This window comes from Petromyzon marinus, chromosome 84, assembly GCF_048934315.1.
Source record: "Petromyzon marinus isolate PM22_M1 ecotype Great Lakes invasive population chromosome 84, UKy_Petmar_22M1.pri1.0, whole genome shotgun sequence".
Classification (NCBI taxonomy): domain Eukaryota; kingdom Metazoa; phylum Chordata; class Hyperoartia; order Petromyzontiformes; family Petromyzontidae; genus Petromyzon; species Petromyzon marinus.
The window spans coordinates 891,721-907,926 of NC_133749.1; the positions used below are offsets into that span (position 1 = coordinate 891,721).

A 16,206-nucleotide genomic window follows, 5' to 3' on the forward strand; every position below is an offset into this window, starting at 1 on the left:
CATAAAACTACTCATTGTTTTTTTCGGTAAAGTCACGTATGTAGAAATACAATAAAATTTTATTCAAACAAAAATCAATCACGACGTTTCGATCACAACGCAAGTGATCTTCATCAGGTGTCAAGAACAAATCACGGCGGTAAATACAACAAAAAGATGAGAATTCAACAAACCTGAAAAAACATTATGTGAAGCACATCCAGTCAGGCCAACAACACAGTTAGACACTTCCTGGCGGACCACGAATTTCAGAAGAGTGTTAAATGAAAAATACGAGGTACACGGTCAGTATATGTACTTCTACTGACCGTGTACATCGTATTTTTCATTCTATCTATGCTGGTATGTGCAATCCAAAGGTTGAACACGAAATTTAACACTCTTCTGAAATTCGTGGTCCGCCAGGAAGTGTCTTAACTGTGTTGTTGGCCTGACTGGATGTGCTTCACATAATGTTATTTCAGGTTTGTTGAATTCTCGTCTCTCATCTTTTTGTGTTTGTATTTACCTCCGTGATTTGTTCTTGACACCTGATGAAGATCGCTTGCGTTGTGATCGAAACGTCGTGATTGATTTTTGATTTAATAAAATTTTATTGTATTTCTACATACGTGACTTTACCGAAAAAACCAATGAGTACCCCCTGAGTAAGATGGCCGCCTGTTTGGGTGGTCGAGAGGTCAAATACCCCCTGAGTAAGATGGCCGCCTGTTCTGTTTGGGTGGTCGAGAGGTCAAATACCCCCTGAGTAAGATGGCCGCCTGTTCTGTTTGGGTGGTCGAGAGGTCAAATACCCCCTGATTAAGATGGCCGCCTGTTTGGGTGGTCGAGAGGTCAGACACCCCCTGAGTTAGATGGCCGCCTGTTCTGTTTGGGTGGTCGAGAGGTCAGATACCCCCTGAGTAAGATGGCCACCTGTTCTGGTTTGGGTGGTCGAGAGGTCAGATACCCCCTGAGTAAGATGGCCGCCTGTTCTGTTTGGGTGGTCGAGAGGTCTAATTCCAACTTGATTTGGCGCTTTCGTGACTGCAGGAATTATTCTTTGGTTCTTTCGGTCAAGTCACGTAGAAATAGAAAGTAATAAATTACATAATATCATACATAATATCATACGACGTAGGTCTAATTCCCCCTGAGAAAGATGGCCGCCAGTTCTGTTTGGGTGGTCGAGAGGTTCACCACACGTACTTGTGGTGAACATGCAAACAAACGTGCTCCGTTAAATCTATGATTGATCTGATAATACATGGACGTTGTCTTTTGAAACTGATTGGCCTACATCAGAGACAGCAGCAACACGAAATAGAACCCATTTGCAAGGAATCACCCTGAGAAAGATGGCCGAGCCTCTGCGTGACGTTACCTCACCACCCTTACAAAGATGGCCGAGCCTCTGCGTCACAGCCACTCCTCACCCTTACAAAGGTGGCCGATCCTCTGCATCAACCCCTCCCAAATATGGCTGATCATCCGCGTGACGTCCAACGCCCTCAACTCTATCCCCCTTACAAAGATGGCCGATCCTTCACGTCACATCCACCCCTCGTCCTTACACGGGTGGCCGATCCTCTGCATCACCCCTTACAAAGATAGCCGATCCTCTGCGTTGCGTCACCACCCCCCCTCCACTTTACGCCCATACAAAGATGGCCTATCTTCCGCGTCACCCCCCGCCCTTACAAAGATGGCCGATCCTCTGCACCCCACCATCACCCTTACAAAGATGGCCTATTTTTCCGCGTCACCTCCCCCCACACCTCACCCTTACAAAGATGGCCGATCATTTGCGTGACGTCACCCCCTCCAGCCCCTCCCCCCCTCCTTCAAAGATGGCGTCGCTATCGCTTTTGGCGGGATACGGAAACTCATCCGATGAGGAGGTGAACGATGATGAGGTGAACGATGATGAGGTTAACGATGAGGAGGTTAACGATGGCGCCATCGCTGCCGCCGCCACCACCGCCGCACGGGGTTCTGATTTCCCCTCAAAGAAGTCTCCTGCACAGCGAACCGCGTAGGACAACTACATGCACAACAACAATAACAACAACAACAAACTACAGCAACAACAACCACCACCACAACAGCAACAAACAACAACCACCACAACTACATGCACAACAACCACCACCACAACTACAGCAACAAACAACAACAACCACCACAACAGCAACAAACAACAGCAACAAATACCCCCACAACATCAACAACAACAAGCAACAACAACAACAACCACAACAACATGCATAACAACAGCCACAACAAACAACAGCAACAACAACCACAACAGCAACAACAGCAACAACAACCACCACAACAACCACCACACCAAACAAACAGCAACAACAACCACCACCACAACAGCAACAACCACCACAACAACCACTGCCACAACCACCACTACCACCACAACAACCACAACAACAACCACCACCACAACAACCACCACAACAGCAACAACCACAACAACAACCACCACAACAGCAACAACAAACAGCCACAACCACAACAACAACAACCGCCACAACAGCAACAACAACCACCACAACCACCACAACAACCACCACAACAGCAACAAGAACCACAACAACCACCACAACAGCAACAACAACCACAACAACAACCACCACAACAGCAACAACCACCACAACAACCACCACAACAGCAACAACAACCACCACAACAACCACCACAACAACCACCACAAAAACCACCACAACAACCACCACAACAGCAACAACAACCACCACAACAGCAACAACAACCACCACAACAGCAACAACAACCACAACAACAACCACCACAACAACCACCACAACAGCAACAACAACCACCACAACAGCAACAACAACCACCACAACAGCAACAACAACCACAACAGCAACAACCACCACAACAACAACCACCACAACAACCACAACAACCACAACAACCACCACAACAACCACCACAACAGCAACAACAACCACCACAACAGCAACAACAACCACCACAACAACAACCACCACAGCAACAACCACCACAACAACAACAACCACCACCACAACAGCAACAACAACCACCACAACAACCACCACAACAACAACCACCACAACTACAACAACCACCACAGCAACAACCAACCACCACAACAATCGCAGATATCCTTTAGCTGAGGTAAATTCGGCCTCGGTGCTGCTGCTGTGGGTTCAGAGTTTCGGCTCCTTGCTACTCGCTAACAGCAGCAGCAGCACTTGCCCCTGCAGCGCTGTTAAGGGGCTACACGGGGGAGCTTTATCTTGTGTGTGGTGAATGAATGGGTGAATTCATGGGTGAGCGTGTGAGTGTGTAAGTGAGTGAGTGTGTGAGTGAGTGAGTGTGTAAGTGAGTGTGTGAGTGAGTGTGTAAGTGAGTGAGTGTGTAAGTGAGTGAGTGTGTAAGTGAGTGAGTGTGTAAGTGAATGAGTGAGCATGTGAGTGAATGGGTGTGTAAGTGAATGAGTGAGTGAATGGGTGAGTGAGTAATTGGGTGAGTGTGTAAGTTAATTGGTGAGTGATTAAATACATTAAACTACTATACACTGCACTATACACTACTACACTATACACTACTATAAACTGCACTATACACTACTATAAACTGCACTACTATACACTGCATTGTACACTACTATACACTACTACAGTATACACTACTATACACTGCACTACTACACACTGCACTATACACTACTATACACTGCACTATACACTACTAGACACTGCACTATACACTACTATACACTGCACTATACACTACTATACACTGCACTATACACTACTATACACTGCACTGTACACTACTGTACACTGCACTATCCACTACTACACACTGCACTATACACTACTATAAACTGCACTATACACTGCACTATACACTACTATACACCACTACTACACACTACACTACTATACACTGCACTATACACTGCACTGTATACTACTATACACTACTACAGTATATACTACTATACACTGCACTACTACACACTGCACTATACACTATTGTAACCTATACACTACTACACACTGCACTATACACTACTATACACTGCACTACTACACAATGCACTATACACTACACTGTACACTACTACACTATACACTGTGTACTACTGTAGTGACGCAGTTCGGGGACAGTAATAATTGGAGGCACCTTTCTTGCTTCATGCACACAGTGGGGACTATGCGCACCCAACGTGTGTGCACACCATCATATACAGGGTGTTTCACAAAGATGGATCCGATTTGAAATCGCTACATCTCTGCAAAACCCACCAACCGCCCATTAATGAAACGCTTACCACTTTAAAGGGCGGGGCATAGTGAGGGCGGGGCGTAGAGAGGGCGGGGCGTAGAGAGATGCGGGGCATAGAGAGGGCGGGGCATAGAGAGGGCGCGGCGTAGAGAGATGCGGAGCATAGGGAGGGCGGGGCGTAGAGAGGGCGGGGCGTAGAGAGATGCGGGGCATAGGGAGGGCGGGGCATAGAGAGGTGCGGGGCATAGGGAGGGCGGGGCATAGGGAGGGCGGGGCATAAGGAGGGCGGGGCACAGAGAGGGCGGGGCACAGAGTTTAAAACGATCACCGCCGGATGCCCCTACCAGCGCACAAACAGCCCCTCGCCTCAGTCATTCGCAAGACACCACCGCCTCAACGTTGGGGTAGGTCGCACGGGACCCCAAGACTTCACCCCCCCCAAGATCCCCCGCGTCCCCCCCAGTCATCACCACACCGTGCGACTGCTTCTCGTCAAAGACCCGTGGTGTTTTTTGTGCCACCGTTGGCGACTTATCTGGATTTATCTCAAAAACAGAATCACCGCCAGGGGTGACTTCGGTGGAAGAGAAGGCACTTTTGAGAGGAGTTTGGGACCGGTTCAACTATCGTCTCGATGTTGTCCGTACAGCGGTTGGAGGGCACGCAGAGCGTTTATAAAGTGGCCGGTAAAATTTGATAACTCGTGAAAACCGTTCGTTACTTTTCACGTAATTGTAACACGTTGCCTTCGTGAAAATAACGCCGCTTTGAAATTGGGTCCATCTCGTTGAAACGCCCCGTGTATTTGCACACACACACACACAACCGTCTGTTATATTCTTGGTTCTTTTCGGTAAAGTCACCACCACGTAGAAGGGAAACAATAAAATAATAAAAATATAAAACAATAAAATAATAAAAATACAAAACAATAAAATTCTCACGACGTTTCGACTGCAACACAAAGCAGCAATCATCATCAGGTGTGAAAACCTGATGATGACTGCTGCTTTGTGTTGCAGTCGTTTTATAAGGGGGGGGGGGGGCACCACGGGGTGAAAACCTGATGATGACTGCTGCTTTGTGTTGCAGTTGAAACATCGTGGGAATTTTATTGTTTTATATTTTTACTATTTTATTCATGCTGTGGTTTTCACACCTGATGACGACGATGATGATGATCGCTGCTCTGTGTTGCAGTCGAAACGCCGTGAGAATTTTAATCGTTTGATACTTTTATCATTTTACTGTTTTCCCTTCTACGTGGCTGTGACTTTACCCGAAAGGACCAACAACGTGAAATCCCTGCGGCGTGTCGCCTTGCTCTGCCCTGGCCACGCCCTGGAAGCTACCAGCGGGTTCCCGGGACTCGCAGATGGACCCCCGCCTTTATAATGTCGCCTGCTGACGTATGCCGCAGTTACCACTTTCAGTCAGCGGCCAGCGCTAACATTCTCCTGCGGAGGGAGGGAGCTGCTGGTAGGAACGTTGGGTTGCTCGGTCAATGGCCAGGGTCAACAGCGGCGTCGCCACGTGGTGTGTGGAACACACACCACGTGGTGTGTGGAACACACACCACGTGGTGTGTGTGTGTGTTCCACACACACACACCACGTGGTGTGTCCCACACAATGTGCCCCACTGTGAGGGCGGGGCACAAGGCTGGCGTGAGTTGGTGAAACGTTGGGTTTTATAAGGGGGGGGGGGGGCACCACGGGGTGAGCAGCCCCTCCCCAGCCAGCCAGCCCCACAACTCCCACCGTGGGCAGACATCCACAGACATACACAGCAATTAATCCCTTGCCTCCTGTGAATTAATCCCGGTTGGGCTTCCAGTCCACTACGTTTCCTGCCAGTGTTACTGTACACTACTGTACACTACACTACTATACACTACACTATACACTACACTACTATACACGACACTACTATACACTATACTCTACACTACTGTACACTACAATACTGTACACTACACTACTATACTCTACACTACTATACACCACTACTACACACTACACTACTATACACTATACTAATATACACTACACTACTATACACTACACTACTATACACTACACTATATACACTACACAACTATACACTACACTACTATACACTATACTAATATACACCACTACTATACACTACACTACTATACACTACACTATACACTACTACACACTACACTACTGTACACTACACTACTTTACACTACACTACTATACTCTACACTACTATACACTATACTATACACTATACACTACACTATACACTACACTATACACTACACTGCTATACACTACACTGCTATACACTACACTGCTATACACTACACTGCTATACACTACACTGCTATACACTACACAACTATACACTACACAACTATACACTACACTGCTATACACTACACAACTATACACTACACAACTATACACTACACAACTATACACTACGCAACTATACACTACACAACTATACACTACACAACTATATTACTATACACTATGCTACTATACACTACGCTACTATACACTACGCTACTATACACTACGCTACTATACACTACGCTACTATACACAATACACTACTATACACTACACTACTATACACTACACTATACACTGCACTACTATACACTACACTACTATACACAATACACTACTATACACTATACTACTATACACTACACTACTATACACTACACTATACACTGCACTACTATACACTATACTACTATACACTACTATACACAATACACTACTATACACTACGCTACTATACACTACGCAACTATACACTACGCTACTATACACACTACACTACTATACACTACACTACACTACTACACACTACACTACTATACACTACACTACTATACACTATACACTACACCACTATACACTACACCACTATACACTACACTACTATACACTACACTACTATACACTACACTACTATACACTACACTACTACACACTACACTACTACACACTACACTACTATACACTACACTACTATACACTACACTACTATACACTACACTACTATACACTACACTACTATACACTACACTACTATACACTACACCACTATACACTACACTATACACTACACTACTACACACTACACTACTATACACTACACTACTATACACTACTACACACTACACTACTACACACTACACTACTATACACTACACTATACACTACACTATACACTACACTATACACTACACTACTACACATTACACTACTAAACACTACACTACTATACACTACACTATACACTACACTACTACACACTACACTACTATACACTACACTACTACACACTACTATATACTATACACTACTATACACTACACTACTATACACTACACTACTATACTCTACACTACTATACTCTACACTACTATACACTACACTATACACTACTATACACTACACTACTATACACTACACTACTATACACTACACTACTATACACTACACTACTACACACTACACTACTATACACTACACTACTACACTACTATACACTACACTACTATACACTACACTACTATACACTACACTACTATACACTACACTACTATACACTATACACTACTATACACTACACTACACTGCTACACACTACACTACTATACACTACACTACTACACACTACACTACTATACACTACACACTACACTACTATACACTACACTATACACTACACTGCTACACACTACACTACTATACACTACACTACTATACACCGCACACTACACGACTGTGTACCCACAGGTTAACTGCGTGACCTCTGTTACAGGTCGTTATGTCAGGATCGAGATTTGTCAGGGAGCGTCGTGGACGGAGTTGCAACGAAGCTGCCGCCATCATCATCACCATTAATACCTTCGCTAGGCCGAATGTCAGCTGTATCACCATCATCATTATCAGGGCGATTGTCATCATTATCAAGACCATTACCTCCATCGCCGTCATCAAGACCATCACCGTCAGGACCATCATCATCACCGTCATCATCAGGACCATCACCATCATCACCGTCATTAGGACCATCACCATTACCACCGTCATTAGGACCATCACCACCGTCATTAGGACCATCACCATTACCACCGTCATCATCAGGACCATCATCACCGTCATTAGGACCATCACCATCATCACCGTCATTAGGACCATCACCATTACCACCGTCATCAGGACCATCAACATTACCACCGCCACCATCAGGACCACCGCCACCATCAAGACCATTACCACCGCCACCATCACCATTACCACCGCCACCATCACCATTACCGTCGCCATCAGGACCACCATCACCGTCGCCATCAGGACCACCGCCACCATCAAGACCATTACCACCACCACCATCACCATTACCGTCGCCATCAGGACCACCATCACCGTCGCCATCAGGACCACCGCCACCATCACCACCGCCACCACCACCGTCGCCATCAGGACCACCACCACCACCACCGCGGCAGCGCCTGCCCCCCCCGCGTCTGGACGACCGCGGGGGGCCGGCGGCGGCCACCCGCGGTGGGGGTCCCCGAGGCACCGTGAAGGCACCGGCGTCGGCCGTCTGGACGCCGGTGCCGCCGGCGGGGCCGGCACCCGGCTCGGTGTTCCACAACGCGTACCGCGCCCGCGAGCAGAAGGAGATGGACGCCCTGCGCACTCACGTGGGGACGCTCGCCCACAGCGGCGCCGGGCGCAACGTCTGCCGCTTCTACAGCCGCGACGGGCGCTGCCGCCGGGGCACCAGCTGCCCCTTCCGCCACGACACGGACCTGGAGGTGGGGCGCGGTGGCGACCTCGCCCGGCACGCAGGAGGTCGTGGGTTTCGAATATCCCGGGACCCTGACGATGCCTGCTGCTGCTGTATATTTGAGGAGTCTGTGTGTGTCTCTCTCCCTGTGGTGAGATGTTGACTACCTCGCCCTGTATACAGGAGGTCGTGGGTTTCGATACCGGGACCCTGACAATGCCTGCTGCTGCTGCTGTATATTTGAGGAGTCTGTGTGTGTCTCTCTCCCTGTGGTGAGATGTTGGCGACCTCGCCCGGCACGCAGGAGGTCGTGGGTTTCGAATATCCCGGGACCCTGACGATGCCTGCTGCTGCTGTATATTGGGAGTCTGTGTGTCTCTCTCTCTCCGTGGTGAGATGTTGACTACCTCGCCCGGCACGCAGGAGGTCGTGGGTTTCGATACCGGGACCCTCACGATGCCTGCTGCTGCTGTATATTGAGAGTCTGTGTCTCTCTCCCCGTGGCGAGATGTTGACTACCTCATCCTGTATACAGGAGGTCGTGGGTTCGATTCCGACCCTGACGATGCCTGCTGCTGCTGTATATTGGGAGTCTGTGTCTCTCTCCCTCGTGGTGAGATGTTGACTACCTCGCCCGGCACGCAGGAGGTCGTGGATTCGATTCCGACCCTGACGATGCCTGCTGCTGCTGCTGTATATTGGGAGTCTGTGTGTGTCTCTCTCTCCGTGGTGAGATGTTGACTACCTCGCCCGGCACGCAGGAGGTCGTGGGTTTCGAATATCCCGGGACCCTGACAATGCCTGCTGCTGCTGTATATTTGAGGAGTCTGTGTGTGTCTCCCCGTGGTGAGATGTTGACTACCTCATCCTGTATACAGGAGGTCGTGGGTTCGATTCCGACCCTGATGATGCCTGCTGCTGCTGTATATTTGAGGAGTCTGTGTGTGTCTCTCTCCCTCGTGGTGAGATGTTGGCGACCTCGCCCGGTACGCAGGAGGTCGTGGGTTCGATACCCCGGGACCCTCACGATGCCTGCTGCTGCTGTATATTTGAGGAGTCTGTGTGTGTGTCTCTCTCTCTCCCCGTGGTGAGATGTTGACTACCTCGCCCGGCACGGAGGAGGTCGTGGGTTCGATATCCCGGGACCCTCACGATGCCTGCTGCTGCTGCTGCTGTATATTTGAGGAGTCTGTGTGTGTCTCTCTCCCTCGTGGTGAGATGTTGGCGACCTCGCCCGGCACGCAGGAGGTCGTGGGTTTCGATATCCCGGGACCCTGACAATGCCTGCTGCTGTTGCTGTATATTGGGAGTCTGTGTGTGTCTCTCTCTCTCCGTGGTGAGATGTTGACTACCTCGCCCGGCACGCAGGAGGTCGTGGGTTCGATCCCAGGACCCTGACAATTCCTGCTGCTGCTGTATATTGGGAGTCTGTGTGTGTCTCTCTCCCCGTGGTGAGATGTTGGCGACCTCGCCCGGCACGCAGGAGGGCGTGGGTTTCGATATCCCGGGACCCTCACGATGCCTGCTGCTGTATATTTGAGGAGTCTGTGTGTGTCTCTCCCCGTGGTGAGATGTTGACTACCTCGCCCGGCACGGAGGAGGTCGTGGGTTCGATACCGACCCTGACGATGCCTGCTGCTGTATATTGGGAGTCTGTGTGTGTCTCTCTCTCTCCCTCGTGGTGAGATGTTTACAACCTCGCCCTGTATACAGGAGGTCGTGGGTTCGATATCCCGGGACCCTGACGATGCCTGCTGCTGCTGCTGTATATTGGGAGTCTGTGTGTGTCTCTCTCCGTGGTGAGATGTTGACTACCTCGCCCTGTATACAGGAGGTCGTGGGTTTCGATACCGGGACCCTGACAATGCCTGCTGCTGCTGCTGTATATTTGAGGAGTCTGTGTGTGTGTCTCTCTCTCTCCCTCGTGGTGAGATGTTGACTACCTCGCCCTGTATACAGGAGGTCGTGGGTTTCGATTCCGACCCTGATGATGCCTGCTGCTGCTGTATATGAGGAGTCTGTGTGTGTCTCTCTCCCCGTGGTGAGATGTTGGCGACCTCGCCCGGCACGGAGGAGGGAGTGGGTTTCGATATCCCGGGACCCTGACAATGCCTGCTGCTGCTGTATATTTGAGGAGTCTGTGTGTGTCTCTCCCCGTGGTGAGATGTTGACTACCTCGCCCGGCACGGAGGAGGTCGTGGGTTCGATACCAGGACCCTGACAATTCCTGCTGCTGTATATTGGGAGTCTGTGTCTCTCTCTTCCCTCGTGGTGACATGTTGACTACCTCGCCCGGTACGCAGGAGGTCGTGGGTTCGATCCCAGGACCCTGACAATTCCTGCTGCTGCTGTATATTGGGAGTCTGTGTCTCTCTCTCCGTGGTGCGATGTTGACTACCTCGCCCTGTGTACAGGAGGTCGTGGGTTCGATACCAGGACCCTCACGATGCCTGCTGCTGCTGCTGTATATTGGGAGTCTGTGTGTGTCTCTCTCTCTCCGTGGTGAGATGTTGACTACCTCGCCCTGTATACAGGAGGTCGTGGGTTCGATACCCCGGGACCCTCACGATGCCTGCTGCTGCTGCTGCTGTATATTGGGAGTCTGTTTCTCTCTCCCCGTGGTGAGATGTTGACTACCTCATCCTGTATACAGGAGGTCGTGGGTTCGATTCCGACCCTGACGATGCCTGCTGCTGCTGTATATTGGGAGTCTGTGTCTCTCTCCCTCGTGGTGAGATGTTGACTACCTCGCCCGGTACGCAGGAGGTCGTGGGTTCGATCCCAGGACCCTGACAATTCCTGCTGCTGCTGTATATTGGGAGTCTGTGTCTCTCTCTCCGTGGTGCGATGTTGACTACCTCGCCCTGTGTACAGGAGGTCGTGGGTTCGATACCAGGACCCTCACGATGCCTGCTGCTGCTGCTGCTGTATATTGGGAGTCTGTGTGTGTCTCTCTCCCCGTGGTGAGATGTTGGCGACCTCGCCCGGCACGCAGGAGGTCGTGGGTTCGATACCAGGACCCTGACAATTCCTGCTGCTGTATATTTGAGGAGTCTGTGTGTGTCTCTCCCCGTGGTGAGATGTTGACTACCTCGCCCTGTATACAGGAGGTCGTGGGTTCGATACCAGGACCCTCACGATGCCTGCTGCTGCTGCTGTATATTTGAGGAGTCTGTGTGTGTCTCTCTCTCCGTGGTGAGATGTTGACTACCTCATCCTGTATACAGGAGGTCGTGGGTTCGATTCCGACCCTGACGATTCCTGCCGCTGCTGTATATTGGGAGTCTGTGTCTTTCTCCCTCGTGGTGAGATGTTGACTACCTCGCCTGGTACGCAGGAGGTCGTGGGTTCGATACCGACCCTGACGATGCCTGCTGCTGTATATTGGGAGTCTGTGTGTGTCTCTCCTTGGTGAGATGTTGACTACCTCGCCCTGTATACAGGAGGTCGTGGGTTCTATACCGACCCTGACAATGCCTGCTGCTGTATATTTGAGGAGTCTGTGTCTCTCTCTCCCTCGTGGTGAGATGTTTACTACCTCGCCCTGTATACAGGAGGTCATGGGTTCGATACCGACCCTGACAATGCCTGCTGCTGTATATTTGAGGAGTCTGTGTCTCTCTCTCCCTCGTGGTGAGATGTTTACAACCTCGCCCTGTATACAGGAGGTCCTGGGTTCGATACCGGGACCCTGACAATGCCTGCTGCTGCTGCTGTATATTTGAGGAGTCTGTGTCTCTCTCTCCCCGTGGTGAGATGTTGACTACCTCGCCCTGTATACAGGAGGTCGTGGGTTCTGTACCGACCCTGATGATGCCTGCTGCTGCTGCTGTATATTTGGAATATTTGTGTCTCTCTCTCCCTCGTGGTGAGATGTTTACTACCTCGCCCTCTATACAGGAGGTCGTGGGTTCTATACCAGGACCCTGACAATGCCTGCTGCTGCTGTATATTTGAGGAGTCTGTGTGTCTCTCTCTCTATCCCTCCCCGTGGTGGTCGCTGTGTGGATTTCTCCCCTCCACGTAACCAATGCACTACCGCTCCCTACACACACACACATCAGTCACGTGCCATCAGGGGAGGCAAGGCCTCACCTGTACACACTCTCACACACCCACATACGTGTGTACACAATCACGCGTGTGTACACACTCACCCACACACGTGTGTACACACTCATACACTCACCCACACACGTGTGTACACAATCACACGTGTGTACACACTCTCACACACACCCACACACGTGTGTACACACTCTCACACACACCCACACACGTGTGTACACAATCACACGTGTGTACACACTCTCACACACACGTGTGTATACAATCACACGTGTACACACTCACACACTCACATGTACACACACACACATGTACACACACACACACATGTACACACACACACACATGTACACACACACACATGTACACACACACACGTACACACACATGTACACACACACATAGTCGTGAAAATATCCTTTATTGCTTAACTCATTAATTAATCTCCTCCCCTCCCTCCCTCAACTCATCACACAGGTTCCCATTAACAACGCAGCCCAGGGCATTGTGGGTAGCATGCACGGTGGTGGTGGTGGTGGTGACGGTGGCTACGGTGGTGGTGGTGGTGGCGGTGGTGGTGGCGGCTACGGTGGTGGTGGTGGCTACGGTGGTGGCTACGGTGGTGGTGGTGGTGGCGGTGGCTACGGTGGTGGTGGTGGTGGTGGCGACGAGGAGTTGGTGGTGTCGCCACCCAAGCGTGGCAAGCGCAGGTGCGGGGTCACGGACTCCCTGCTGCCGCCAAAGCGGGCGCTCGCAAACTACCGGCGGCAACGCGGGGGCCGTGGGGCAGCCCAGGGATATCAGCAGCATCAGCAGCAGCATCAGCAGCAGCATCAGCAGCAGCATCATCAGCAGCAGCAGCAGCATCATCAGCAGCAGCATCATCAGCAGTGTCAACCGAAGCAGCATCATCAGCAGCATCAGCAGCCGAAGCAGCAGCAGCATCATCATCAGTCTCAACCGAAGCAGCATCATCAACAGAAGCATTATCAGCAGCAGTAGAAGCAGCAGCAGCAGCATCAGCAGCAGCAACATCAACAGAAGCAGCATCATCATCAACAGAAGCAGCATCATCATCAACAGAAGCAGCATCATCATCAACCGAAGCATCAACAGAAGCAGCATCATTATCAACATAAGCAGCGTCATCATCAACAGAAGCATCAACAACATAAGCAACATCAACAGCAGCAGCATCATCATCATCAACAACAGAAGCATCATCATCATCAACAGAAGCATCAACAGAAGCGGCAGCATCATCAACAGAAGCAGCATCATCATCAACAGAAGCAGCATCATCATCAACAGAAGCAGCATCATCATCAACAGAAGCAGCATCATCATCAACAGAAGCAGCATCATAATCAACAGAAGCAGCATCAACAGAAGCATCAACAGAAGCAGCATCATCATCAACAGAAGCAGCATCATCATCAACAGAAGCAGCATCAACATCAACAGAAGCAGCATCAACAGAAGCAGCATCATCATCAACAGAAGCAGCATCATCATCAACAGAAGCAGCATCATCATCAACAGAAGCAGCATCATCATCAACAGAAGCAGCATCATCATCAACAGAAGCAGCATCATCAACAGAAGCAGCATCATCATCAACAGAAGCAGCATCAACAGAAGCAGCATCATCATCAACAGAAGCAGCATCAACAGACGCATCATCAACAGAAGCAGCATCATCATCAACAGAAGCATCAACAGAAGCAGCATCATCAGTCGCATCGGCAGCAGCAAAGCCGTCAACACAGCAATCATGAACATGAGCATAGCAGTTTCAGGCACAGCGAGTATTGTCAGAGTCCTGGGATCGAACCCACGACCTCCTGCGTACCGGGCGAGGTAGTCAACATCTCACCACGAGGGAGAGAGAGAGACACAGACTCACAATATACAGCAGCAGGCATCGTCAGGATCGGTATAGAACCCACGACCTCCTGTATACAGGGCGAGGTAGTCAACATCTCACCACGGGGAGAGAGACACAGACTCACAATATACAGCAGCAGGCATCATCAGGGTCGGTACAGAACCCACGACCTCCTGTATACCGGGCGAGGTAGTCAACATCTCACCACGGGGAGAGAGACACACACAGACTCCTCATATACAGCAGCAGCAGCAGCAGGCATCGTCAGAGTCCTGGGATCGAACCCACGACCTCCTGCGTACCAGGCGAGGTAGTCAACATCTCACCACGGGGAGAGAGACACACAGACTCCTCATATACAGCAGCAGCAGGCATCGTCAGAGTCCTGGGATCGAACCCACGACCTCCTGTATACCAGGCGAGGTAGTCAACATCTCACCACTGCGCTGTGTATTTTGCGTTACGGATTTGAAATTAAATTATCGAAGGAGATACAACAACAACAACAACGCTTCCCTTCACTATTGAATGCAGCGGCGGTGCCAGGCTAGGTGCACTTTGACGGACGTCGCGTGAAGCGCCGAAGGCTCTCGCCGCTGGCAGGAGGTCACGTGACAGACCCAGCAGTACTGCCGTGCCAGGCTAGGTGCACGAGGAGGTCACGGGACAGACCCAGCAGGTGCCATGGGTTGTACTGCCGTGCCAGGCTAGGTGCAGGAGGAGGAGGTCACGGGACAGACCCTGCAGGTGCCATGGGTTGACTGCCGTGCCAGGCTAGGTGCAGGAGGAGGAGGTCACGGGACAGACCCTGCAGGTGTCATGGGTTGACTGCCATGCCAGGCTAGGTGCAGGAGGAGGTGGTCACGGGACAGACCCTGCAGGTGCCATGAGGTTGTACTGCTGTGCCAGGCTAGGTGCAGGAGGAGGTGGTCACGTGACAGACCCTGCAGGTGCCATGGGTTGCACTGCTGTGCCAGGCTAGGTGCAGGAGGAGGTCACGTGACAGACCCAGCAGGTGCCATGGGTTGACTGCCGTGCCAGGCTAGGTGCAGGAGGTGGTCACGTGACAGACCCAGCAGGTGCCATGGGTTGACTGCCGTGCCAGGCTAGGTGCAGGAGGTGGTCACGTGACAGACCCTGCAGGTGCCATGGGTTGACTGCCGTGCCAGGCTAGGTGCAGGAGG

General features: G+C 50.6%; 1 protein-coding gene across 4 annotated transcripts; it reads left to right on the forward strand.

Moving 5' to 3' along the window:
• The first annotated feature begins 1,816 nt into the window (after positions 1-1,816).
• LOC142907851 (uncharacterized) lies at positions 1,817-15,531 on the forward strand. 4 transcript variants are annotated; one of them, XR_012931292.1, is made up of 4 exons: positions 1,817-2,014; positions 8,092-9,094; positions 13,612-15,211; positions 15,446-15,531. XR_012931292.1 is itself a non-coding variant. In XM_076057702.1 (4 exons), the coding sequence occupies exons 3-4, from the start codon at positions 8,192-8,194 to the stop codon at positions 14,134-14,136; spliced, it is 1,428 nt and encodes a 475-aa protein (XP_075913817.1). In that variant the 5' UTR covers positions 1,817-2,014; positions 5,562-5,754; positions 8,092-8,191; the 3' UTR covers positions 14,137-15,531. The 4 variants fall into 4 exon arrangements, 2 of the variants coding, with proteins under 2 accessions (XP_075913817.1, XP_075913816.1); XR_012931291.1 differs by having other exon boundaries at positions 13,612-14,994; positions 15,212-15,531; XM_076057702.1 differs by adding an exon at positions 5,562-5,754 and having other exon boundaries at positions 13,612-15,531.
• The last annotated feature ends 675 nt before the right edge of the window (positions 15,532-16,206 follow it).